This window comes from Gamsiella multidivaricata (genome assembly GCF_025024155.1).
Source record: "Gamsiella multidivaricata strain RSA 2152 chromosome Unknown BC939scaffold_3, whole genome shotgun sequence".
NCBI lineage: Eukaryota > Fungi > Mortierellomycota > Mortierellomycetes > Mortierellales > Mortierellaceae > Gamsiella > Gamsiella multidivaricata.
In genome coordinates this window covers 403,889-430,634 of record NW_026251711.1, presented here as the reverse complement: position 1 = coordinate 430,634, position 26,746 = coordinate 403,889, and the positions used below count along the sequence as shown (strand labels likewise).

The window sequence follows — 26,746 nt, the reverse complement described above, 5'->3', positions numbered from 1 at the left end:
TGTTCACTCGAGAAGACAGGGATAACTATGCCGGTCCCAGGCCATGTTGAGTGTGAATGTCAAAAGGTGTGTGGGCTTTTATGGGAGTCCATTGGTGCCAATCCAAGTGTATGCAAATAGTAGCTGCTTAGAGAGGGCACGTAACACTCCGTCTGGAGCTCAGGACCATCGTCCGGTAATTGTAGAACGGTACCTGCGAGGATATTTGTCCAATGCATAAATAGACTGTCGATCCGTAGGTAGTTTATAGTTCTTCAGTCTGTGTTGCAGCATCTTTTAGTCTACTCTGTTCTTGCTCACGCCTCCTATCTGATCCTACACTGCTCTGGCTGCCCTTGATACTCGAGTACAGCATCAGGAAGAGCTATAAGAGGTTGGAATACGATGGGACTATGGGATTGACGGAAGGGCTGCAGCTAACGAGTAGACATAAGAGGATCCTGTAGAACCCCAAGGCAGTCGCCCCCCCCATGAAATAGTTAAAATAGTTAAAATAGTTTGGTGATTTTGGGTCTGCATATTTTTTGACCGCTTGAACAAAGGTGCTCTTCCTGGCTTGCGTCTGGCCGAGCAGGAGGATGTTGTAAGTAGGCGTGGTGTGGATTGGATCCGCATTGAAAAAGTAGGGAGCTTGTGATGTATGAGGGAGGGGCCGCTCTAATTCGGATCGAATGAACAAAGACGCGGTTAGGGAACCTGCTTTTGCGAGCATGAGCAGCCAAGTCTCTGCGAGTAACCCTGCTTGTCACTCACCCTTGCGTCTAGCCCGAGGCAGCCTGCTTAGCACCTTGGATCGGGCTTATAAATAGGCGGGACTGTTTCATTTCTGCAATGGCCATATGCCGTCCAATGAGTGGCCAGCAACCGTAACAACAAATAAAGAAATAAACGGGAGAACAAGCTCTGGTATACATTCACGTCTGAGATGCTTGCGCCGGTCGAGGCTCGTTCGCCACCCCAAGGATGGGTTTATTTATGCTAGTATGTGTTAAAGAGAGAAAGCGAAGATGAACATAGGCTCAGCCAAGTATTGCTCGTCATGTAAAGCTGGGGTATGAAGGACGACCTACAGGTCAGGATCCTTCAGACCATCGTCTGAGAATGGGACATCAAGTCTTGATCTCGCACCCTCTGAAAAAGAGGGAAGCTTGCTCGATGGGACTAGGGCGTCCTGTTGATTACGGACGATAGGAATAACGTCTTCGTGATGACGGATACCCTCATCCCTAGTCCAGTGCGTAGTTCTGTCAGATATTAAACACCTTTTTTTGCAGGCCCCGGTACTACACCAGACACTGGACTCTTCGTACCCTGCAGAGTCAGCCGCGAAACCGCAGTCGCGCGGGTCTTGTTCGTCCCCAACGTTGTGAGCTGCTCCAATCCTCGGTCGGCAATGCGGAGATTGGTTATTGGGTGGTGTCATTTATGGCTTGCTGGACTCGAACAAGCTGAATGGACGGGAAACTTACATCTTGATAAAGAATAACAGAGTGTGTGGGTGGGTTGACCAGAAGGAAAGGAAAGGAAAGGGAAGGAGGGGAAAGCGTTTGGCCGACAGGAGCTACGTACACAGGTTATGCATATCTCTTGATGGGCCATAACCAGCTGTGAAAGACCATTTGGACTGTGAGGAGTCTATCAGCATTCACCGACATCGGTGATAGCAGGTCGAGCAATAAAGCAAGGATGCTCATAGACGTACCATTAAAGCAGAACGACAAACCCCAGAACTCTACTCGCGAGTCGTCAAAATGTTGCAGTGCTCAAAGAACATAGCCTTCGAGGCTATTCGCCCCATCGCGCCAAAAGGCTGGCGGCACTGAACAGCAGGCCGCCACATAGCTTCTACTGCAGCTGTTTATTTTTCAATCCCGATATCCCTGTCCTGCCAATCCGATTCGTTAAAGGCATCGACATCATGGGAAGCACCTCCAAGCTCGGATACAGCCGCCATACCCTGGGAAAAAAGAGATGTTTATTTTCTGTCGAGAGAGCTTCTTGAATGGCTGGTATTTATGCCTTGAGGGCGATTGCCTTGGAGGAGGGAGTCATTAACAAGATAATCATGGAAGAAGATATATAAGAAAAGTACAGCGTAAAGTAGGCTCCCGCTGAGAAGCATGTAGCAGAGGAAGCAAGAATAAGGACAAGACAGTGCTTTTAGGGCGGTAGGAAGCCTAATAGTACTGTCATGCGGCGCCTATGGAGGGCAAACCTCATCTTAACGTGCCCAGCCATCGATTCCACCGTGTATAAAGCGCTCACTCTCTGCATACGTCTCTCCTTCACCTCCACCCTCCTTCCCGCGCCCTCTTCGCCCTCTTGTTCTGGCCAGATCAATCCCAAGGTGCCCCTCCGCCCATTCAACCTCCCAGAGCCCAGGGAACACATCAGCCTCTTCTTGAGCAAGCAAGATCTTCGCTGTATTCTCGCCTGCCAAGGATGGCATAAGTCCTTCCAGCATTTACTGAGCAGCACCAACTGGTTGACCATGGCCAGTCAAGGTCGACATCAGTATAAGAGCTCAACAACCGCTGCTCAAGAGGACGACGTTTACTACTATATCTATGATAAAAAGGATAAATTGAACCGAACGTCGAGCTTTAAGCAGATATTGAGGATCCATCAACCAGTCAGTATGGTAAATCGCATGTCTGTAGAGACATATGCCACACATTTAGAGGGTCATGTTGCAAATATATAATGTAACAGTGGTTACAGGAGATAAGAATGGTGCAGCCTGTGCGCGCTAAATAATTACCTTGAGCTCCACTACTGTTATAATATAGCACACTTGCAGAGGTCTATGCAAGAAATAATTCTGAGCACCGAAGGAACACATGCTAGAGCAGCCAAGCGTTCATGGCGACGTTGCTTCTTGGCCCTTCGATGTCGGCTCTTCCTATCCTACTGAAGCAGAATTCAGTAAGCGTTGGATTGTTCACCCACTAATAGGGAACGTGAACTGGGTTTAGACCGTCGTGAGACAGGTTAGGTTTGCCCTACTGATGAAACGTTGTTGCAATAGTGATTGATCTTAATACGAGAGGAACCGTTCATTCGGATAATTGGTATTTGGGCCTGCCTGAGCAGGTAATGGCCGAAAGCTATCATCTGTTGGATTATGGCTGAACGACTCAGTCAGAATGATGCTGAAGCAGTGAGAAAGGATGAGCAAGGAACATTGTGGTGGCTAATTGCACAATTCTCAGTACTGTTCTCCTCTCCTTTGCGTCCGAGAGCCCACACACGTTACACAAGGGCTAGGGAGTAATCTGACTCCAAATATGGCTCCATTTGGTGGAAGCTGCAACGTTGAATATGTGTTTTCGTATTTTTTTTTTCTACTTTCCCACTTTCCCTTCTTCCCAGATTTCCCTCTCATCTTTTCTCGTTCTTCTGTCTGTCTCTCGCACCGATCTCAATAAGCACAGCTCAGCGGCGACTCATTGGTAACAAAAGCAGTTTATCTGCCAAATCCTCACCCCTGAATGTGCCTGGACAGCCACAGTGGGGTCAAGAGTGCTAATCCTAGAATGACCAAGGTCAGGAGAACAAAACAGCCATTCATGTGCAATGGATAATAATCCCTTCTTTCATGCACACAGGAATCTCTGCTAGAAGTGACGGGGGAAGCGAATATCACTCCACTCGGCCGCCTTGTTCGTGTGCAGACCGTCTTAAACAAAGAGTTGGAGTAGAAAACATTGCACAGGGACGGACCATCTCCTCGGCTGGTTAAAGATCTCAAGGTCTCGAGAAACAAATTCCTGTTGAGGTGAGGCACTGTTTCTTGTCAGTCGATAGTGGCTTATAAGCATGTTATAAGGTTATTAACCCTGCATGCTTCACGATGGGCAGTTAGTATCGCTGTTAGGAGGCACGAAGAGGACAAATCTTCAGGGCTACCTCTGCATCCAATCAAAGGAAACAGGAGTCGAATACACACTTCCGAGGTGGGACCCCATCACATGGCCGAGCAACCACATATGATATAGTTCATGGATATTAATGTTTTGATTTACGATAGCTCATTCTGCTGTCTCTACATCTGTAGTATACCAGCCCACGGCGCCTTATTGGTCCCCATTGTGTTATTGAGGTGTCTGTTAGGCATAAGTATGTATACTGGTTATTCGCACAGGCATATCAATCGACCCACAGGGTCACTAATATCGCCGCCATCTGCTCTATCATAACAGGAGAAATCCCCTCAGAGAAGCAACATGTTTGCCAGAAATTTTTCGTCACTGCGAAAGGCTCTCTCACCACAAAAGGAACTGGAACTCACCAACATCTACGTGGAGAATGCACGCAAAACCAAGGATCGGGAAATCGCTTTAGTGTTGTGCGACGATGCGGAGGCTGCGTTATCCCGGATGAAAAGAGCAGCGAGAAAGACTTTTACAACTCCCCTGTCAGTCGAGGATCAAGCCCTGCGCGATGGATTCGCCGGCGTCTGCTTCAAGCATGCCGACCTATTGGAGAGCTTAGGATATAGCGAAATGGCACAGGTCAGCTATAGGAGGGCAGAAAAGTGGGGGTAAGTGACAGGTACCTGCTCTCTATCTGTTCGTATTAGCCGACTATATCGTACGTCGCACCTAATGTATCTCTCACTTTGTTGGCTGTCCTCTGACTTCATCAGCCATGTGCATCCTACAAAAGATCCAGGTCCTGTAAGTTCCTCTGCCACCGACAGTGCCTGCCGCGACATGGCACGGGTCTCTGAGGATATCTTTCCTGATGACATGCGTCAGCCCACCGTCAAGATCGCGCTGCCAGAGGCAGATGAGCGACTCAGCGATACATCCCAGCTCGCCTACTGCCTTGGCCTTCTGCAAGTGACGCCGTCACCTGAAGAGGTCTTTGAACCAGCCGCAGGAAATTGGGTGAAATCCACAGAGCGGAATGCAGAGGAGAAGGAGAGACTCAGGACGCTGGCGACAGATGTGATCCGAGCATTCACTCGCGATGAGCTCAAGGATGCCAAGGCCGTCACAGAAGTCGTATGCCTGGGCCCAGTTCTCGAGAAGGATGATTTTCAACATTTGCTCATGCTCTTTGTCAATGGCATCGAACAGTCCAGCTTGCTGGATGTCCATTCTCTCAAGGGACTGGTGCAACTGATCCAAGACGCCTCCCCGGGTTACCTCGACGCTGATGACCTAGTTGCGATCTTACGTATCCTCAACACCCGCCTACAAGACACTCACAATCAGTCTCCGGCTCATATCTACCAGCTGACACTCGTGGTGTCCAATGTCCTGGATGCCATGGCTGATACCAAGGTCTCAGGCTTAAAGCGTGTAGAGCTGCATGAGCCACTCTCTGCCTATTTGAGTGGACTTCAAGGCAGCAGCGATCCTTACCTGGTGTATCAGGCCGCCTATGCCTTCCAAGCGCTGCAGTGTGTCCCAGACAACGAATCACCTTGGCAAGCAACGATGCGGCGCACAGGAATCGTTTTGAAGGGCGTCTCGGGGCTAGTTAGCGCCGTAAAAGGTCTGGACGTCGACGGCTTCATCACAGGACTGAGGCATCTTCAGGAGGGACTGGGAGAGGTGATCCAGGTGGCGAAAATCGGTTATGAAGGTGTGAGCGCACTGGCCGAGAGTGGACAAGGACTGTTGGAATCTCTCAAAGCTGGCCTCAGTTTCAACAAGAAACGTGCCTGGTATACAGCACTGCGCGGGACAGACACACTGCTTCGGGACGGTCAACTCGCCAAGTTCAAGACCCTGGTCTGTGAAGCGCCTTGCCGGCGCGATCTAGCCTTTCAACTAGGAGTATGTCAGCGCTTGGGGGACCTTACCGCCAATCCACTGTGGGACATCGAGTCTCGCCAAGGCGCTGTTGCGTTCCTGGGCGAGATGTACCGAAACGATGCGGCGTGGGGCCAGCAAGCCCTCGTCAAGCAATGGATCCTCCACATCCTTATGCAGTTGGCTTCAACATTTGGCTCGGATATGCCAGGTATGTATGATGAGCGGATATGTGAGAGGCTCTTGCCTTATCATGAAGTATGGAGTTCACCACCGAGCAGATACTAATAGCTGTACTATATTCTATTGTGGTCTATGCGATACATGGTGTAGGTGTCGAATCTTTGTTGCAAGAGCTGGAATCGAATGGTAATGAGACAAAAAGGACTTTTTATCAGGATTGCCGAAAGGAAAGTCGAAGCTTACATCCGCTGCAGGTCGCCTTACCGACCGTCGCGTCTTCATCATTGCTTGATCTTGTCCAGAACAAGCCTGATGTTGAAGCCGACCTGAGACGACTGAAAAAGCAACGATTGAAGGAACGAGACGACGCCATGTACATCTCCCCTCAAGCCAAGGCTAACTTGCAAGCGTCCGATGACAACCTGTTCGAGCTGACAGAAGAAGTTGAAGGCTTCCTGAACAGTGACCGTAAGGTGATGCTCTTGCTAGGCGATTCGGGTGGAGGCAAGTCGACCTTTAACCGGCATCTCGAGTGCGATTTGTGGGATGCCTATAAGAAAAGGGAAGGCAGCATCCCGCTCTTTATCAGCTTACCCGCATCGACAAGCCAGACCAGGATCTGATCGCCAAACACTTACGGAAGGCAGAGTTTACCGAACCCCAGATCCGAGAGCTGAAAGACCACCGCAAATTCATCTTGATTTGTGATGGGTATGATGAGAGCCAGCAGACACACAACCTGTACACGAGCAACGGACTGAATCAGGTGGGAGGATGGAGCGCTCAGATGATCATTAGCTGCCGCAGCGAGTATCTTGGGCTCGATTATCGGGATCGGTTTCAGCCAGCAGATCGCAATCACCAAGCAGAACCAGCATTTCAAGAGGCAGTCATTGCACCATTCTCTATGGATCAAATCCAAGAATACATAAGGAAATATGTGTCCACGGCGAGACCGGTCTGGCAGGTAGCGGACTACTTGAAGACCCTTAATCTGATTCCCAGCCTGCAAGACCTGGTCAAGAATCCTTTTATGCTGACGCTGTCCTTGGAGGTACTGCCGCGTATGGTGGATCCAGGACAAGACCTCTCAGCCGTCCGGGTGACGAGAGTCGCATTGTATGACCAGTTCATGGAACAATGGTTGGAGCGAGGCAAGAAACGTCTTGTTGAGAAGAAGGACTTGAGCTATCAAGAAAAAAAGGTGTTCGAAAGCTTGTCTGACGATGGTTTTGCACAGAATGGAGTTGCCTTTTTGAAAGCGCTAGCGGTAGCGATGTATAAAGAGCAAGCAGGCAATCCGGTGGTCGAGTACTCGCCCTTTCGTGATCAAAGGACATGGAAAGAGGATTTCTTTAGCCGGGAGGACGAAAAGCAGCAACTCTTGCGTGAGGCATGTCCTCTGACGCGCAGTGGTAATCAGTACCGGTTTATCCATAAGTCGCTACTGGAATACTGTTTGGCCCGAGCAGTGTTTGAGCCGCGAGACGGGGAGAGCGCGAGTCGTGCGGCCTTACCTCAAGTTCTGCCGCGTCGAGGGAGCGTCCATTCCGTCATGAGCTATGAAAGCCAGGGTGCTGTAGAGGAACCCATAGCAGCCATTGAACAGGCCGTGCTTAATTCGCCCTTGGCATGGAAACGCTTTGTGGGCGAGCCGTCGATTCTGCACTTTTTAGCAGAGCGTGTCCAACAAGAACCTCTCTTCAAGCAGCAACTGCTCGCCACGATCGAATGCTCCAAAACCGACAAAGAGGCACGCAAGGCAGCAGCCAATGCGATCACGATATTGGTCAGAGCTGGGATCCTGTTTAACGGCGCAGATCTGAAAGGCATCCAGATTCCAGGAGCGGACCTGAGTGGAGGCCAATTCGATTCTGCTCAGCTGCAAGGGGCAGATTTGAGAAAAGTCAACCTTCGCAATATTTGGCTGCGTCAGGCCAATCTGAGTAATGCACAGATGGCGGGTGTGCAGTTTGGCGAATGGCCGTACCTCTTAGAAGAAAGCGGGGTGAGATCCTGCGCGTATTCTTCAGATGGAAAGTTCTGTGCGGTAGGTCTCGAGGACGGCACGATCAGCGTGTATGAGACTTCAACTTGGACAAAAGCCCACACCTTGCGCGGTCATACCGACTCAGTTACGAGCGTGGTGTATTCACCCAGCGGTCAGCAGATCGCCTCGGGCAGTTACGACGGGACGGTACGACTGTGGGATGCGCAAACCGGAGCACCTGGTCTCATCTTAAACGGCCATACCAACTATATTAGGAGCGTGGTGTATTCTTTCAGCGGCCAGCAGATTGCCTCGGGTAGTCAGGACAACACGGTGCGGCTGTGGGACGCGCAAACCGGTGCATCCGGCCCCATCTTAAGCGGTCATACCGACCGTGTTACGAGCGCGGTGTACTCGCCTAGCGGCCAGCAGATCGCCTCGAGCAGTCACGACAACACGGTGTGTCTGTGGGATACGCGGACCGGAGCACCTGGTCCCATCTTAAGCGGCCATACCCACTATGTCACGAGTGTGGTGTATTCACCCAGCGGCCAGCAGATTGCCTCGGGCAGTTACGACGAGACGGTGAGACTGTGGGATGCGCAAACCGGAGCACCTGGTCTCATCTTAAGCGGCCATACCTACGTTGTTACGAGCGTGGTGTATTCACCTAGCGGTCAGCAGATCGCCTCGGGGAGTTACGATGGGACGGTGCGACTGTGGGATGCGCAAACAGGCGCACCCGGTCTCATCTTAAGCGGCCATGCCTCCTATGTTAATAGCGTGGCGTATTCGCCCAGTGGCCAGCAGATCGCCTCGGGCAGTGACGACATGACGGTGCGACTGTGGGATGCGCAAACCGGTGCATCCGATCTCATCTTAAGCGGTCACACCAACTGGGTTACGAGCGTGGTGTGTTCGCCAAGCGGCCACCAGATCGCCTCGGGCAGCTACGACAACACGGTACGACTGTGGGATGCGCAAACTGGTGCACCCAGTTCCATCTTAAGCGGCCACATCCACTATGTTAAGAGCGTGGTGTATTCTCCCAGCGGCCAGCAGATTGCTTCGGGAAGTTGGGACTACACGGTGCGGCTGTGGGATGCGCAAACCGGTGCACCCGGACTCATCTTAAGCGGCCATACCTCCTATGTTATGAGCGTGGTGTATTCACCCAGCGGTCAGCAGATCGCTTCGGGCAGTTACGACAGGATGGTGCGACTGTGGGATGCGCAAACAGGTGCACCCGGTCTCATCTTAAGCGGCCATACCGACAATGTTACGTGCGTGGTGTATTCGCCCAGCGGCCACCAGATCGCCTCGGGCAGTTACGACGAGACGGTGCGGCTGTGGGACGCACAGACCAGTGCGCCCGGACGCATTTTAAGCGGCCATACCTCCTGCGTTACGAGCGTGGTGTACTCGCCAAGCGGCCAGCAGATCGCCTCGGGAAGTTGGGACAGCACGGTGCGACTGTGGGATGCGTATACCGGCGTACCCGGTCTCATCTTAAGCGGCCATACCGACAATGTTACGAGCGTGGTGTATTCGCCCAACGGCCAGCAGATCGCCTCGGGTAGTGACGACATGACGGTGCGGCTGTGGGATGTGAATTCGGGTCAATGTTTGGCAGTTGTTGAAGATTTCCATGGATCAATCACAAGTATCGCCTGGAGCGCTACTCCAAATGGCACCTATTTCGCAACCGGCTGTGACGATACGTCCGTTCGCATGTGGCGGGTCATAGAAGAGGAGGGTCGCTATCAGGTGTGCTTGCATTGGAGTTCGATGCAAGACAGACTTACCGTGTCAAATACCTCTATCCAAAACGTGCAAGGCTTAAACAGGATAAATATGCGGCTATTACAGCAACGCGGCGCTGTGGGCAAGCCGATTCCGCCTTTGGGCTTCCGCGAGGCAAGCAAAAAGCTCATTAGCATGGCGTCCGTGGCGCATAAACTCAAGGTGCCGTCAAACCACAGTGTGATCGATATCGTCGCCACGACCGATTCTCTCGCTGTACAGTCATCAAAGCCAGTCGACTCGGCGAACGTCTTTTCGCTTCCATGAAAGGTGAAGGTGATACAAACAGAAGATTAGCAACGGTGCTTTGGCTTTTACTCATTGCCAATCTTGTAGCGTAAGGATTGCGCTTTATGAACACAATATACAAAGCAATCTTTGTCAATGACAAGTTTACAAATTAAAAAGTGGTGGTCAAGAGCACAAACTAAAGCACTCAATGGATTAGAAAAACCAAAGAGCGGGAGAAAGCGATGAACAATGAAGAGATCAAACTAAGCTCATGGTGTATTGTGTGCCCGTAAACGTTGACCATGGCCATGGCAGCCTACTGTCTTAAGTAATATGCGCAAGAGAAACATAACTTTCTCGATTCTAAACAATCCTTTCGCGGAGAGTATCGTCCCAACTTCCTCACCGACCCTGGCCAATATCGCCAGCTCCGCCGATGCGACCAACACCAGATCTACAGCCAATAACGCACTCGCCATACTGAGTCAGAATTCAGCAAGCGTTGGGTTGTTCATCCATTAATAGGGAACGTGAGCTCGGTTTAGACCGTCGTGGGACAGGTTAGGTTTACCTTATTGATGAAGTGTTGTTGCAATAGTAATTGAACTTAGTACGAGAGGAACCGTTCATACAGATAATTGGTATTTGGGCCTGCCTGAGCAGGCAATGGCCCGAGGCTGCCATCCATTGAATTATGGCTGAGCGCCTCAAAGTCATATCCCACAAGAAGCGTTGTGTGCCACAATATAGTCCAGGACATGGAAGACGTTTGAAGATATGAAATGGCTCATATATATATTACTTCGTCTTTTGGACAAAGTGAGAAGAGGGGGTCGTTGGGCATCCTTCTTTGTAGTAACGGCAGGAAAACTTGGTGATACAATTTAGTTTTTCATTCATATATACGCTCAAGATCAACAGTAGGCATTACGCATCCTATATGTACGCAGCCTCCGCGCACAACATCGTCCCTGCTTCCTAGGCCTTCCTCGCCTTGATCTCCCGCCTCTTCTTCCGTCTCTCCACCACGACAGGTTGAGACACGGCTCCCAATGCTCGCACCAAATCCGATGTGTCGCATCATGTCCGCCCCCTTCGAGGTTCTGGATCAGGAACGGATTTCTCCTCACCACCGCGTTCTTTTTTCCTTGGCACCGATTCCGTGGGCTCTTTCGTATGGCGGTGGCGGTTCTGTAGGCGGAGATTTGTTGATGGTGATGTTGAGACAGGGGCAGAGGCGATGTCCTGTGGAGCGGTGCGCTTTCGGGTCGGGAGGGCGAGGAGGGCGAGGAGCAAGGAGTAGGGAGATGTACGGGATCGGAATGCCATTGTGTGCTGTGCTTGATATCTTTTGTGTCCTAGAGTTGATGGTGAAGTATAGAATGTAAAAAGGACGAGCTACGAGTGGGATGAAAAAATAAAGAACAAAAGAACAAAAGGAAAAGATGCAAGGCGAATGTCTGGAAGAAAAGAGAGTGGAGTAAAGCCAGGAGCGTGTTCCCACGATAGTCTTTTTTGATATTCTCTCTCCCTCCACTTTCTCTTCCCTCGTTGTCTCCCCCCTCCTAATCTCTCTCGCTTGTCCTCCTCTCTTTTTTTGTTTGTTTGTTTGTTTGTTTACACTACATGTCTAGTTCTAGCTCCCCGTTCCCTCATCTCATCTCATGCCTTCATTCCGCCTTCATCCCTGCCGAACATCATTACTCGCCATTCCATATCTTTTCATTCTCTCTCTACAGGACTCTAAAAGCTCGTTGCTCCAGGTTTGACCATTCACGTTCGGCTTCAAATACAAACCAGCGCCCTGAAGGATAACACGCCACAAATGAACAAGTAGCTTAGGGAACCCGATGCGGTCGACCAGCGCGCTATGGGCCAACTTGGTTGGCAGGCTCTTGTTTGAGATCGTTTGCTCGGCAGAACAAAATGGGTGTCGTTCTCTGTACTGACATCTGGGTCTGCTTCCAACATCTCCTTGTCGCACTCTTCGATCCAGGACGGCGTCTTCCACGATAGATCCTCGTCATTCACAGAGGTATCCTCGATCCATGGAAAGATAAGGCGCTGGAGCTGTTATGGCCGCGTCACCAGATCGCGCTCAATAAAGTCGGATTGTCTTTCCTGAAATGAGCCATGAAGAACGCTCCGATTGTAGGCAACTTGGGAGCATAATAAGACTCCATCTGGTCCATACTCTAGCAGCCGAGGTGACGGATGTGGTCAAGGTCCAAGCCGAGGTGGTATGCCTCTGACTCCCAGCATGACGTCCGGCATGGGTGACTTTGAGAGAGTACACTGGGCAGGCGTGCATGACCTGCACAGCGATATCGTTCTGGGCTTGGTTTATAATGGCCTTTGTTCGGCTATTGAGAATCTCCTGTAGAGTTCCGACCAACCTGAGGACTCGGATAGAATGCCAACCATTCGCACCAGAGAAGTTAGGAACGAGCTTGTTTTCTATCTGGGGAAATTTAATAACATGGAATGGTCAAAATGAATTAGCAACATGGCGCAAAGCTTGAAATAAAGCATGGCATCTACTGGACTGGTACAATCGGATGCTTACTTGAAAACGCTCAAGCATGTACTATCCAAATACGGCAACTGTACAGCGAACGAAGTTCCGATGGCGATATACTATTGTGTATATGTTGACGCCGCGTTGGTTGGTCTTTCCTCTTGGTAGAGAGAAGACAATCCCTAAAGCCAGGGCCGATCCAGGGACGTTATGTCGCGTTTGAACGCTAAAGACGTCGGACAGCATCAGGTTGCCCATATCCTCGTCACGCAACAGTATATGGTGCCGTGCCGGTATGTTCAAATGCTCACGAATGTGCGGGAACCGTGCTTGATCGTGTACGCGCTTGCCCACCCTCCCGGGTACCAGGAGTTTCCGCCATGTGAATGAAGCTATCTGGATAAGCTGCTTCGCCGTATGCGGGTTGCGTACGGAGCAGGTGCTTGTACGCGTCTCGCCCTTTGTTGTTTTCGTATAGACTAAGTTTTCACCATATTGCTTGATGGTGTTCCGCAATACAAGGTTCTTTCGAGGGCTGGGAACCAGGTTAAGATATGCCAGATAGTCTGCACTCTGGTATTTCCACAAGAAAATGTGAGCCTTCACGTAGTTCTCTGCTGTTGAAAGGCTAGGTGGGACGTAGATCGTATTGCGACTATTCTTGTCCAACTGTGCGTTCTGGATGACTATATGAAACACACAGAAGGGAGCAAGGATGAGCACTAGAGCGAACGAAAGAATAATAAACAAACATACAAACGGCAAACAGCAAACAGCAAACGATACGGATATAATACACAGAGGATTGATCTACCTTGTAATGCTCCTTCAACTCTGGAAATCCTGATGATGTGCCTTGAAGCGGCAATGGCAACGGCACCGGTTGTGGGTCCCGCAATATCGTTGTCATCGTCGCCGTCGTCAGTGCTATCATCGTTATCGCCATTATGATCATCGTTGCTGTTGATGTGGTCGTCGTCGTCGCTACCGTTATGCCTGACTGACGCTGGCGAGGTGGCTTCCAGGGCCTGTGCGATTGCCCACTCTGTCGCATTCACGTTCGACGGCGACGTAGACGGTTCCCAGGGCGAAGGTGATGTTCGCAACACGTTTGACGAATTCGGCGACAACACGCCAACTTGTGCAATGTAATCGACGTCCGCATTAACGTGCCTCGCCACCTCCTTTTGGAACACGTTTATCAAGAAGTCCATTATTCGTTCAGCATTCACAGCGTAGTCCACATTGCTCTTTCGTCGGTGCTGGCGCTGGCGCTGGTGCTAGCGGGGGCGCTGCTACTGATGGAGTCTTGTTTGACAGACAGCGCTGTCTCTTCGGGCGCCTCTGCTGAGAAGACGGCTGCATATCTGAAGGGAGCTGAACCTGAAAGACAATCTGCGATAGCTCCCTGTTGCTCTGGCTCCTGTGGTGCCGGTCTTTTGGTGATATTATGAGGCATGACTGGCGGGCGGGTGTGCCTGAAAACTGGTGCAGGGCTTTTGGCTTGTTGGATGGTTGGTTGACTATTGATCGGTTGGGGAGGAAAGGTATGTACAGAAGGCTGGGAGAGCTGCATTTTAGGTCCAGACAGGCCAATATGAATGTGCGGCCAAGTGGCGATGTCCGGGGTGTTCTCCCGCAGAAACACAATGCCTAAATGCAGAGTCGCGTACAAAATTCACTTATAGTTCGAGTCCAATTCCAGTTCATATTCTTGGAAGATCAGCGCAACGATTGAGTCAACAGAGGCAATGAGAGGGTCACAACGACTCGAACATCTTTGCAACTCTGCCCAACGGCGACGTTGGAGGGGCCCACCCTCACGCCGATGTGAGTTCAACCATCACATACAGTTGAGGTATGGATGCCCTGAAGTGACGCGGATCCCTCGCCAATGTTTGTTCAGTCTCTTGCACAAAGCTCTGTTGAAGAACCGGCTCGAGATAGTTATTGAACATCTTTGCGTAAGGTCAGCAGGGTTAGCAAGAGCAAAACCTGGTGGAGGTTCTGCTTCTGCTTCAGTAAGCGATTAACATGAGCAGAGGTAACTCGCGAAAAATCAAAGGGAGCTTAGACGTCCAACGCTACATCTGTAGAATCCATGCAAGAAGTGTTGACGACAGTAGCATATCCCTTACCAGCATCTAGCATCTCAGGATGGCTCGGAGGTGGCCATAGGGGCAAGAGCTCTGATGATACATACGAGCCAGAGGAAAGGTTGAGAAGCGAGGTGAGTAAAGAGGCTAAAGAGAGTGTGATGGGAAAAAAGAGAAAATGATGACGAGTTAGCAAGGGCGTTTGCTAATGTTCTGCGTACGACTGAAAAATGTTCGTGATGGTACTGAACCTCCACCGTTGCCGAAAATGAACAACAGCGATAACTTCGACACGAAGAATATTTCGTCTCAGACGACAACGACAATATCGATGATGAAATGGAGGATGAGCACAGTCTGAAGGTAATATCGGTGACGGTATAGACACAGATTCAGACGACGATACCGGCGATGATACAGACGAGGAAGAGAACGGCGTTCTAGATAATCAGAACAATAACAGCAACAGCAACAACAACAACCACATCAATCCCGAGGACGAGTTTATAGTCCTCTTCGGCGGCTGGAAATCACTTTATCAGGCTAGTTCTTGAGTATATAGTGTGGGACATCTAGTCGCGACTGTACTTAGAGGACGTTGAAGCTCAAAAACTTTTGAACTAGAGGTCATATTAGCAAACGACGAACAATAGTTTGTAGAGGGAAGGGTAATACGTACTTTAATGACCCAAACTTTCGGTTCAGCAGTTGTATTTGAAAATGAATAGACGTTTCTAGTCGAAAATCTCATGTCATGACTAAATGATCAGCACTGTATCAACAGCAGGCGCCTGAACACCCCCGATATTCCTAATGGTATGTTCGACCTCAACAGATACGACCCAGTTGCGATGTTCCGATTCAGGCTTTGTAGTCTTCAGATGACCCACCATGCTTGAATATCGCTTTATCCGCGAATGGCCCGTCTTCCAGTTGGTTAAGAAACCCATCCGCCATTGCAGCCGCATGTTCAAAGCCTTCCTTGGCAGCTTCGTAGCCATCACTGCGTGCCTTGGTCGTCGTAGTGAGTTCCACCAGGAAGAGTTTCTGTCAGACGCGTTTTATTTTGCCTGCTTCAGTCTCGACAGTGGCTCTGCCGTGGCTCGAATAACTCTGAGCACTTCTTCGGAATCTTTTATGCGCCTTGCGGAGTATGTGTGAATGATATCTGTGAAAAACGAGATGCCCTTTTAATAATGGGCAAGTCGTGCCTTATATACTAGGAAATATCTATAAATGCATCTAGTATAGGAGACTAGAGATATAGGAGGTAGCCTCAGAGGCACTATGCTCTTAAGAAAGAATCGGCACCAAGCGGTGGCAGATTCAGAGAAATGGGGTACATTCAATAAGCAGGACAATATGGTCAATACACCACACGCCTCGTGCTTGAGAGGAAGGATGAAGTGATGTTGCTTGTCTTTTGGCGGTGGTCGTTGTCGAAAGAATGGCGGCAGAATGATTTTAACGACCATTCGAAATATGGTACTTCAAAGAAGTGTTGGTCGACACCATCTGAGCCCTGCAAACCGAGAGTAGGTGGGTCGGCGCGCTTCCTCTTACTCTCTGTCGATGATCGCAGTGAGGGATCCATGATGGTCAAAAGCATCTGGTACTGATAGATCAAGGTTAAAACGCCGATAAAATCAAGCTTCAATTGGGTCCACTGGATCCATAATTTTATTTTATCCTGTACCAAACTCGGGCACACGCCAGATATGTCCACTCGACTCTGAATGGCTGTTTTAGACTATCCAGCACACCCAACAGCCACAGCAAGGACACAGATAGGGCTCTGGACTACATTAGTGGCATGTCTGGTCCATATGCTACAGCCGCAGCAGCAATATGGCATTCTTTTTACACAGTGATTGAATATTGAAAGTCAAGGTACGCCTTGGCATCTACGGATCCAGGAGAGATGAATCTCGCTAGTGCAGTAAATTGTATAAAATGCTTGCATTCGTTCCCTTCTTTCAGATCATAAACCCCGCCTTCTCTTGCTTCATGTAACCTCTATAGCCACGACCACTACTTCTGCGACCCTCCCGCTCCTTGTTAGTATGACTCTGCCTAAGCCTACTCTTGCTGTCCCCATTGGTCAGCCCCCTAGTTCTGCGGTTGGAGGACCCGCCGTGCCTACTCCTGCTCAAGCTGTTCCTCACCCAGACAAGCCGAACAGCACAGAAGGCTTCATAATCACTATGGCAAGCCTCTGCCGGCGCCCCATCCTGGCGAGCGTCACCCCAAGCCTGTCCACGCCAAGCCTGTTCAGCCCAAGTCGTTCCACCTCCCGGTTTACCTACCCTAAATGTAGTGCCGTAGATGACAGAGACAGAACATAGAGGCGGTGTTTCATCAGCATATAATACCCTGAACGTTGTCCGCTGAGCGTTACAGAACACAGTGTGCATCGCGTCAAAAAAAAAGAAGAAAAAAAAAAAGAGCAGCTGTGATGAACATGCACTATAGTAGGACACGCATTATGGGTCCGCCGCTTATTTCCATTTGCGCTTCGGGGTAACAACAGCGGGCGTATTGCTATGCAGGAGCCGATTGGGTGCTTGTCCCACCCACTTGCTCTCGCTTGCAGAGGAGACGATTGGCTCCACCACTGCTTTTTTCGCTCACACCACTCTTGTCACCATCCACTTGCGCTCCTTCCTCGTCCTGCACGAACGTCTCTGAGTTACTCATGGCACCTCCACACCTTGCTTTGCCAATGATCACTATCCACGAACAGCAGCAACAGATAGGAATAAATGGGGCTGTGAAATGGAAGAGGGTATGCATTCGTACATTACGACGAAGAAGTGTCTGGTTCTCTAAACTTCCCAGCATTGGGCCCATAACGTATGAGCGACGATATAAAGCAGTTGAGATGCCTAAACAGATCCATCTCTTTTGTGAGAATAGCCTAAACTCGTGGAGAAAAGCCGTTAGGGATGCATGTCTAGCACGAGACTGAGTCTAGGAGACGATTCCTGATGGATGCCTCCCGTGTATCGCGCGCTGTCGATTTACCGCCGGCTGCTCCATATTCTCTGTGTGCATGCACTCGTTAGCCGTCCATTGCGACCTGAAGATCCTTGGTGCCACACACATGCTCGTTTCTTTCGTTCCGTGATGCACAAGGCCAGGCCGAGAGAGGTTAACGTCTTCCGTGAGTCGGTGATGGAGTACGATCCAATAGCGTCTTACAGTTCACCCTGGTCTATCGCCTGAGTCTCTCTATCAATCTCGTAACAAGCCAACTCTGTCAAGGACTGTTGCAGCCTTTATTAAACCATCTCTGGGGGTTCGATGTGTTATGCTGACAACCATGAAGAAATGTGTTAAATATAGCGAAATGGACTGCTCCCAACTCTTGCCATCGGCGAGAGGTTCTGCCATATGCCATAGACGAGTGGTCCGCCTAGACATGAACGTAGACGGTACAGGACGGTGTACACCACATAGCTGTATAACTGGAACCTACAATGGAAAAACTGCCTAATAAATCAAAATAGGAAGGGAGCTCGGTTTACTCGCTGATGAGATGATGTATGTGGAACGGATAAATGTCCTGGCCGATGTAGGGCAGAGGTACGTGTAAAACCCTGTTCGATGCAGGGTGGAGGTACAGATTAAGACCCTGCTTTATTGTACAATAGGCAATCCCACTCCTGCTGGACCCGATCATCGGTCGAGACCCTGGCTTTGTCGCGCGTCTGGCTGAAGTATGATAGACCCTGTAAACAATCGTAGACAAGACAGTCCGTCCTGTTTTTCTTGTCCTGAAAAAAAAAAAAAAAAAAAAAAAACCCCCTGTTTTCTTTTTTAGCCGTACGGACGAAAGAGCGTGGCTCTGTCTGTGCACCCGGTGGTTGTACCTGAATCCCGATGGTGATGGTCTGATAAAATTCCGGGATAAACATGCATGTTGTGCATTGCCTGTACAAGGAATGCAATTTACCAAAGAAAAGCAGCAGGACTCTCAGGGTTCATCGGTTGCAGGAAGGCACTTTAGAAACGATCGCAGGAAAAAAAAAAAAAAGGGTCAAGGGTTCATTAGCATTGGTTTTAATGTTTTGTGGAACAGAGCCCTGTGCCTGACTCGGGCGGTGTCCACCAGACTCTGAAATGCCTGTTTTAGCCTAGTCCGCATTCAGTAGGCCACCGCGATTAGAAAGGTCATACAGAAAAGGGTTCTGGACCACAAAGGGGGCCATGTCCGGCCACATGCCATACCAGTAGCTTCACTATGGCATCTTCCTATTCTGCAATTGAGTACCGAGAGACAGGATGCGCCTTGGGATCCATGCATCCATGAGAGGAGAAAGCAGCCGCACCATCGCAACACTTTGTATAAAACGCGTTGCATTCGCTTTCTTCCCTTTTCATTCTTCACTATCTCCTCACTTGATCTACTCACCCAGCCCCATTCCTCCATACAGCGTCTACAACATCCATTTTTACCACCATCACCACCACTACAACCATGAAGTTCATCTCCTCTTCCATGATCTTTTCGCTCCTGGTGAGCATGACCCTGCTCCAGTCGACTCTTGCCGCCCCCACGGTTCAGGTTACTGCTTCCGCATTTGAGAAACGCGCTGTTCCTGCTCCCGCCCATCCCATTCCTGGAAATCACATCTACCCTCAACTTGGCAAGCCTGGATACCCTGGAAAGCCCGCTCATGGCAAGCCCGTCCTTGTCAAACCCGCCCGTGGCAAGCCCGCTCATCCCAAGCCTGCTCATCCCGAGCCTGCTCACCCCGAGCCTGCTTATCCCAAGCCTGCTCATCCCAAGCTTGCTCATCCCGAGCCTACTCATGGCAAGCTTGCTCACCCCAAGCCTGCTCATCCCAAGCCTGCTCATCCCGAGCCTGTTCACCCCTAGATGCAATACCATACATAACGGGGACAGGACATAGAGGTAGTGGTTGGTTAACATACAGTAGATGAAGAATAAACAAAATGATAGCCTGAGCATTGTCTGCTGTGCGCTACAGGGCACAATATGTATTGCGTCAAAAGAATAACAAAAAAATAAGAGCAGCCACGTGGAACATGCACGATGTATGGACTATGGTATATAGGATGCGCGCTATGGGCTTAGGAGGACGGCCGCTTGTCTCCATCTGTGCTTCGGGCTAATCACAATGAGTGCACCACCGCAAAGGAACCAATTGGGGTGCACGTTCTACTTGTATCACCCTCGTTTGCAGAGAAGATGATCGGCTTGTCGTCGCTTTCCTCTGCTCCCATTAGTCTTACCCCCATCCCTAGCACTCTCGCTTGCATTCCTCCCTCGTTCTGCACCATTCATTCGGATAGTTGGTATTTGGGCCTGCCTGAACAGCCAATGGCCCGAAGCTATCGTCCGTTGGATTATGGACGAACGCCTCAAAGTCAGAATGATGCTGAAGCGGCGGGAAAGGATGAGCATGGAACATCGTGGTGGCTAATTGCACACTTCCCAGTGTTCTCTCCTTTGCATCCGAGAGCCCACTTACTCGTTACACGAGGGCGAGGGAGTAATCTGACTACAAGCATGGTTCCGTTTGGCGGATGCTGCAACGATGGTTTTGTGTCTTTGCACTCTTTTCCCCTCTTTCCTACTTTCCCACTTTCCTTTCTTCCCAGATTCTCCCTCCCTCAATCCATCAGGAACCGCCTCTTATCTTTTTCATCTTTTCTCACTCTTCTGTCTGTCCCTCGCACGTCTCTGCTTTCCCGCTCTTCTGTCTGTCTCTCATACGTCTCTGTTCAATCTCAATAAGCACAGCCCAGCGTCGACTCATTGGTATCAAAGACACAGTTTATCTGCCAAAGCCCCATCCCAGAATGCACCTGAACAACCACAGTCGAGTCAAGAGTGTTAGTGCTAGATGTGCAATGGATAGTAATCTTTTCTTTCATGATCATAGGAATCTCTGCTAGAAGTGACGAGGGAAGCGAATATCACTCCACTCGGCCGCCTTGTTCGTGTGCAGACCGTCTTAAACAAAGAGTTGGAGTAGAAAACATTGCACAGGGACGGACCATCTCCTCGGCTGGTTAAAGATCTCGAGAAACAAATTCCTGTTGAGGTGAGGCACTGTTTCTTGTCAGTCGATAGTGGCTTATAAGCATGTTATAAGGTTATTAACCCTGCATGCTTCACGATGGGCAGTTAGTATCGCTGTTAGGAGGCACGAAGAGGACAAATCTTCAGGGCTACCTCTGCATCCAATCAAAGGAAACAGGAGTCGAATACACACTTCCGAGGTGGGACCCCATCACATGGCCGAGCAACCACATATGATATAGTTCATGGATATTAATGTTTTGATTTACGATAGCTCATTCTGCTGTCTCTACATCTGTAGTATACCAGCCCACGGCGCCTTATTGGTCCCCATTGTGTTATTGAGGTGTCTGTTAGGCATAAGTATGTATACTGGTTATTCGCACAGGCATATCAATCGACCCACAGGGTCACTAATATCGCCGCCATCTGCTCTATCATAACAGGAGAAATCCCCTCAGAGAAGCAACATGTTTGCCAGAAATTTTTCGTCACTGCGAAAGGCTCTCTCACCACAAAAGGAACTGGAACTCACCAACATCTACGTGGAGAATGCACGCAAAACCAAGGATCGGGAAATCGCTTTAGTGTTGTGCGACGATGCGGAGGCTGCGTTATCCCGGATGAAAAGAGCAGCGAGAAAGACTTTTACAACTCCCCTGTCAGTCGAGGATCAAGCCCTGCGCGATGGATTCGCCGGCGTCTGCTTCAAGCATGCCGACCTATTGGAGAGCTTAGGATATAGCGAAATGGCACAGGTCAGCTATAGGAGGGCAGAAAAGTGGGGGTAAGTGACAGGTACCTGCTCTCTATCTGTTCGTATTAGCCGACTATATCGTACGTCGCACCTAATGTATCTCTCACTTTGTTGGCTGTCCTCTGACTTCATCAGCCATGTGCATCCTACAAAAGATCCAGGTCCTGTAAGTTCCTCTGCCACCGACAGTGCCTGCCGCGACATGGCACGGGTCTCTGAGGATATCTTTCCTGATGACATGCGTCAGCCCACCGTCAAGATCGCGCTGCCAGAGGCAGATGAGCGACTCAGCGATACATCCCAGCTCGCCTACTGCCTTGGCCTTCTGCAAGTGACGCCGTCACCTGAAGAGGTCTTTGAACCAGCCGCAGGAAATTGGGTGAAATCCACAGAGCGGAATGCAGAGGAGAAGGAGAGACTCAGGACGCTGGCGACAGATGTGATCCGAGCATTCACTCGCGATGAGCTCAAGGATGCCAAGGCCGTCACAGAAGTCGTATGCCTGGGCCCAGTTCTCGAGAAGGATGATTTTCAACATTTGCTCATGCTCTTTGTCAATGGCATCGAACAGTCCAGCTTGCTGGATGTCCATTCTCTCAAGGGACTGGTGCAACTGATCCAAGACGCCTCCCCGGGTTACCTCGACGCTGATGACCTAGTTGCGATCTTACGTATCCTCAACACCCGCCTACAAGACACTCACAATCAGTCTCCGGCTCATATCTACCAGCTGACACTCGTGGTGTCCAATGTCCTGGATGCCATGGCTGATACCAAGGTCTCAGGCTTAAAGCGTGTAGAGCTGCATGAGCCACTCTCTGCCTATTTGAGTGGACTTCAAGGCAGCAGCGATCCTTACCTGGTGTATCAGGCCGCCTATGCCTTCCAAGCGCTGCAGTGTGTCCCAGACAACGAATCACCTTGGCAAGCAACGATGCGGCGCACAGGAATCGTTTTGAAGGGCGTCTCGGGGCTAGTTAGCGCCGTAAAAGGTCTGGACGTCGACGGCTTCATCGCAGGACTGAGGCATCTTCAGGAGGGACTGGGAGAGGTGATCCAGGTGGCGAAAATCGGTTATGAAGGTGTGAGCGCACTGGCCGAGAGTGGACAAGGACTGTTGGAATCTCTCAAAGCTGGCCTCAGTTTCAACAAGAAACGTGCCTGGTATACAGCACTGCGCGGGACAGATACGCTGCTTCGGGATGGTCAACTCGCCAAGTTCAAGACCCTGGTCTGTGAAGCGCCTTGCCGGCGTGATCTAGCCTTTCAACTAGGAGTATGCCAGCGCTGGGGGATCTTGCCGCCAATCCACTGTGGGACATCGAGTCTCGCCAAGGCGCTGTTGCGTTCCTGGGGAGATGTACCGAAACGATGCGGGTGGGGCCAGCAAGCCTCGTCAAGCAATGGATCCTCCACATCCTTATGCAGTTGGCTTCACATTTGGCTCGATATGCCAGGTATGTATGATGAACGGATATGTGAGAGGCTGTGGCTTATATGAAGTATGGAGTTCACGACCTAGCAGTACTAATAGCTGTACTATATTCTATTGTGGTCTATGCGATACATGGTGTAGGTGTCGAATCTTGTTGCAAGAGCTGGAATCGAATGGCGATGAGACGAAAAGGATTCTTTATCAGGATTGCCGAAAGGAAATCGAAGCTTACATCCGCTGCAGGTCGCCTTACCACCGTCGCGTCTCATCATTGCTTGATCTTGTCCAGAACAAGCCTGATGTTGAAGCCGACCTGAGACGACTGAGAAAGCAACGATTGAAGGAACGAGGCGAAGCCGTGTACATCCCCCTCAAGCCAAGGCTAACCTGCAAGCGTCCGATGACAACCTGTTCGACTTGACAAAAGAAGTTGAAGGCTTCCTGAGCAGTGACCATAAGGTGATGCTCCTGCTAGGCGATTCGGGTGGAGGCAAGTCGACCTTTAACCGGCATCTCGAGTGCGACTTGTGGGATGCCTATAAGAAAAAGGAGGCAGGATTCCGCTCTTTATCAGCTTGCCTGCAATCGACAAGCCAGACAGGATCTGATCGCCAAACATCTACGGAAGGCAGAGTTTACCGACCCCAGATCCGAGAGCTGAAAGACCACCGCAAATTCATCTTGATTTGTGATGGGTATGATGAGAGCCAGCAGACCACAACCTGTACACGAGCAACGGACTGAATCAGGTGGGAGGATGGAGCGCTCAGATGATCATTAGCTGCCGCAGCGAGTATCTTGGGCTCGATTATCGGGATCGGTTCCAGCCAGCAGATCGCAATCACCAAGCAGAACCAGCATTTCAAGAGGCAGTCATTGCCCATTCTCTATGGATCAAATCCAAGAATACATAAGGAAATATGTGTCCACGGCGAGACCGGTCTGGCAGGTAGCGGACTACTTGAAGACCCTTAATCTGATTCCCAGCCTGCAAGACCTGGTCAAGAATCCTTTTATGCTGACGCTGTCCTTGGAGGTACTGCCGCGTATGGTGGATCCAGGACAAGACCTCTCAGCCGTCCGGGTGACGAGAGTCGCATTGTATGACCAGTTCATGGAACAATGGTTGGAGCGAGGCAAGAAACGTCTTGTTGAGAAGAAGGACTTGAGCTATCAAGAAAAAAGGTGTTCGAAAGCTTGTCTGACGATGGTTTTGCACAGAATGGAGTTGCCTTTTTGAAAGCGCTAGCGGTAGCGATGTATAAAGAGCAAGCAGGCAATCCGGTGGTCGAGTACTCGCCCTTTCGTGATCAAAGGACATGGAAAGAGGATTTCTTTAGCCGGGAGGACGAAAAGCAGCAACTCTTGCGTGAGGCATGTCCTCTGACGCGCAGTGGTAATCAGTACCGGTTTATCCATAAGTCGCTACTGGAATACTGTTTGGCCCGAGCGGTGTTTGAGCCGCGAGACGGGGAGAGCGCGAGTCGTGCGGCCTTACCTCAAGTTCTGCCGCGTCGAGGGAGCGTCCATTCCGTCATGAGCTATGAAAGCCAGGGTGCTGTAGAGGAACCCATAGCAGCCATTGAACAGGCCGTGCTTAATTCGCCCTTGGCATGGAAACGCTTTGTGGGCGAGCCGTCGATTCTGCACTTTTTAGCAGAGCGTGTCCAACAAGAACCTCTCTTCAAGCAGCAACTGCTCGCCACGATCGAATGCTCCAAAACCGACAAAGAGGCACGCAAGGCAGCAGCCAATGCGATCACGATATTGGTCAGAGCTAGGATCCTGTTTAACGGCGCAGATCTGAAAGGCATCCAGATTCCAGGAGCGGACCTGAGTGGAGGCCAATTCGATTCTGCTCAGCTGCAAGGGGCAGATTTGAGAAAAGTCAACCTTCGCAATATTTGGCTGCGTCAGGCCAATCTGAGTAATGCACAGATGGCGGGTGCGCAGTTTGGCGAATGGCCGTACCTCTTAGAAGATAGCATGGCGATTTCCTGCGCGTATTCTCCAGATGGGAAGTTCTGTGCAGTAGGTCTCAACGATGGCACGATCAGCGTGTATGACATTTCGATTTGGGCAAAAGCCCACACCTTGCGCGGCCATACCGAGTCAGTTGCGAGCGTGGTGTATTCACCCAGCGGCCAGCAGATCGCCTCGGGAAGTGATGACAAGACGGTACGACTGTGGGACGCGCAAACCAGTGCACCTGGTCCCATCTTATGTGGCCATACCTCCTTTGTTACGAGCGTGGTGTATTCTCCCAGTGGTCAGCAGATTGCCTCGGGCAGTCACGACAACATGGTGCGGCTGTGGGACGCACAAACCGGTGCACCTGGTCTCATCTTAAGCGGCCATATCAACTCTATTACGAGCGTGGCGTATTCGCCCAGCGGTCAGCAGATTGCCTCGGGCAGTTACGACAGGACGGTGCGACTGTGGGATGCGCAAACTGGTGCATCCGGACTCATCTTAAGCGGTCATACTTTCGATGTTACGAGTGTGGTGTATTCGCCCAGCGGCCAGCAGATTGCCTCGGGCAGTAACGACGAGACGGTGAGACTGTGGGATGCGCAAACCGGTGCACCCGGTCTCATCTTAAGCGGTCATACTAAGTCAGTTACGAGCGTGGCGTATTCTCCCAACGGCCACCAGATCGCCTCGGGAAGTGACGACAAGACGGTGCGACTGTGGGATGTGCAGACCGGTGCGCCTGGTCTCATCTTAAGCGGCCATACCTCCATGCTTATGAGCGTGGTGTATTCGCCCAGTGGCCAGCAACTCGCATCAGGAAGTTGGGACAAGACGGTGCGACAGTGGGATGCGCAAACCGGTGCAACCGGTCCCATCTTAAGCGGCCATATCCGCGATGTTACGAGCGTGGTGTGTTCGCCCAGCGGCCAGCAGATTGCCTCGGGCAGTTACGACAGGACAGTACAACTGTGGGATGCGCAAACTGGTGCACCCGGTCCCATCTTAAGTGGCCATACCTCCGATGTTACGAGTGTGATGTATTCACTCAGCGGCCACCAGATCGCCTCGGGCAGTAACGACAACACGGTGCGGCTGTGGAACGCGCAAACCGGTGCACCCGGTCCCATCTTAAGCGGCCATACCAACTATGTTACGAGCGTGGTGTATTCGCCCAGTGGCCAGCACATCGCCTCGGGAAGCTGGGACAACACGGTGCGACTGTGGGATGCGCAAACCGGTGCACCCGGTCTCATCTTAAGCGGCCATACCAGCTGGGTTATGAGCGTGGTGTATTCGCCCAGTGGCCAGCAGATCGCCTCGGGCAGTAGCGACTGGACGGTGCGGCTGTGGGACGCACAAACCGGTGCACCCGGTTCTACCTTAAGCGGCCATACCCGCGATGTTACGAGCGTAGTGTATTCGCCCAGCGGCCAGCAGATCGCCTCGGGAAGTTGGGACAACATGGTGCGACTGTGGGATACGCAAACCGGTGCACCCGGCCTTATCTTAAGTGGCCATACCGACCATGTTACGAGCGTGGTGTATTCGCCTAGCGGCCAGCAGATCGCATCGGCCAGTAAGGACAAGACGGTGCGGCTGTGGGATGTGAATTCGGGTCAATGTTTGGCAGTTGTTGAAGATTTTCATGGATCAGTCACAAGCATCGCCTGGAGCGCTACTCCAAACGGCACCTATTTCGTAACCGGCTGTCGCGATAAGTCCGTTCGCATGTGGCGGGTCATAGAAGAGGAGGATCGCTATCAGGTGCGCCTGCATTGGACTTCGATGCATGACAGACTTACAGTGTCAAATACCTCTATCCAGAACGTGCAAGGCTTAAGCAGGATAAATGCGCGTTTATTAGAGCAACGCGGCGCTGTGGGCAAGCCGATTCCGCCTTTGGGCTTCCGCGAGGCAAGCAAAAAGCTCATTAGCATGGCGT

The 26,746-nt window shown here is 50.8% G+C and overlaps 6 protein-coding genes across 6 annotated transcripts; 3 read left to right on the top strand and 3 right to left on the bottom strand.

The window, feature by feature from the left end:
• Positions 1 to 9,522: 9,522 nt before the first annotated feature.
• On the top strand, positions 9,523 to 9,867 carry BC939DRAFT_436258 (uncharacterized protein; the record flags this gene model as incomplete). The annotated part of the gene is made up of 1 exon (XM_051553573.1): positions 9,523 to 9,867. A coding segment is annotated over one exon (163 nt), but the record flags the coding sequence as incomplete, so codon positions are not given.
• Positions 9,868 to 12,525: 2,658 nt separating this feature from the next.
• On the bottom strand, positions 12,526 to 13,972 carry BC939DRAFT_148143 (uncharacterized protein). The gene is made up of 2 exons (XM_051550204.1): positions 13,305 to 13,972; positions 12,526 to 13,176 (listed from the first exon to the last, which is right to left on the bottom strand). Exons 1-2 carry the CDS (start codon positions 13,702 to 13,704, stop codon positions 12,560 to 12,562), a joined length of 1,017 nt encoding a protein of 338 aa, XP_051417203.1. The 5' UTR covers positions 13,705 to 13,972; the 3' UTR covers positions 12,526 to 12,559.
• Positions 13,638 to 14,732, bottom strand: BC939DRAFT_436246 (uncharacterized protein). The gene is made up of 2 exons (XM_051553572.1): positions 14,629 to 14,732; positions 13,638 to 14,143 (listed from the first exon to the last, which is right to left on the bottom strand). The coding sequence occupies exons 1-2, from the start codon at positions 14,639 to 14,641 to the stop codon at positions 13,719 to 13,721; spliced, it is 438 nt and encodes a 145-aa protein (XP_051417202.1). The 5' UTR covers positions 14,642 to 14,732; the 3' UTR covers positions 13,638 to 13,718.
• A 1,850-nt stretch (positions 14,733 to 16,582) lies between these two features.
• On the top strand, positions 16,583 to 16,937 carry BC939DRAFT_436244 (uncharacterized protein). The gene has a single exon (XM_051553571.1). The coding sequence runs from the start codon at positions 16,650 to 16,652 to the stop codon at positions 16,929 to 16,931; it is 282 nt and encodes a 93-aa protein (XP_051417201.1). The 5' UTR covers positions 16,583 to 16,649; the 3' UTR covers positions 16,932 to 16,937.
• A 2,044-nt stretch (positions 16,938 to 18,981) lies between these two features.
• BC939DRAFT_516002 (uncharacterized protein) lies at positions 18,982 to 19,554 on the bottom strand (the record flags this gene model as incomplete). The annotated part of the gene is made up of 1 exon (XM_051561154.1): positions 18,982 to 19,554. A coding segment is annotated over exon 1 (541 nt), but the record flags the coding sequence as incomplete, so codon positions are not given.
• Positions 19,555 to 26,385: 6,831 nt separating this feature from the next.
• BC939DRAFT_436199 (uncharacterized protein) lies at positions 26,386 to 26,730 on the top strand (the record flags this gene model as incomplete). The annotated part of the gene is made up of 1 exon (XM_051553570.1): positions 26,386 to 26,730. A coding segment is annotated over one exon (163 nt), but the record flags the coding sequence as incomplete, so codon positions are not given.
• Between the last annotated feature and the right edge of the window lie 16 nt (positions 26,731 to 26,746).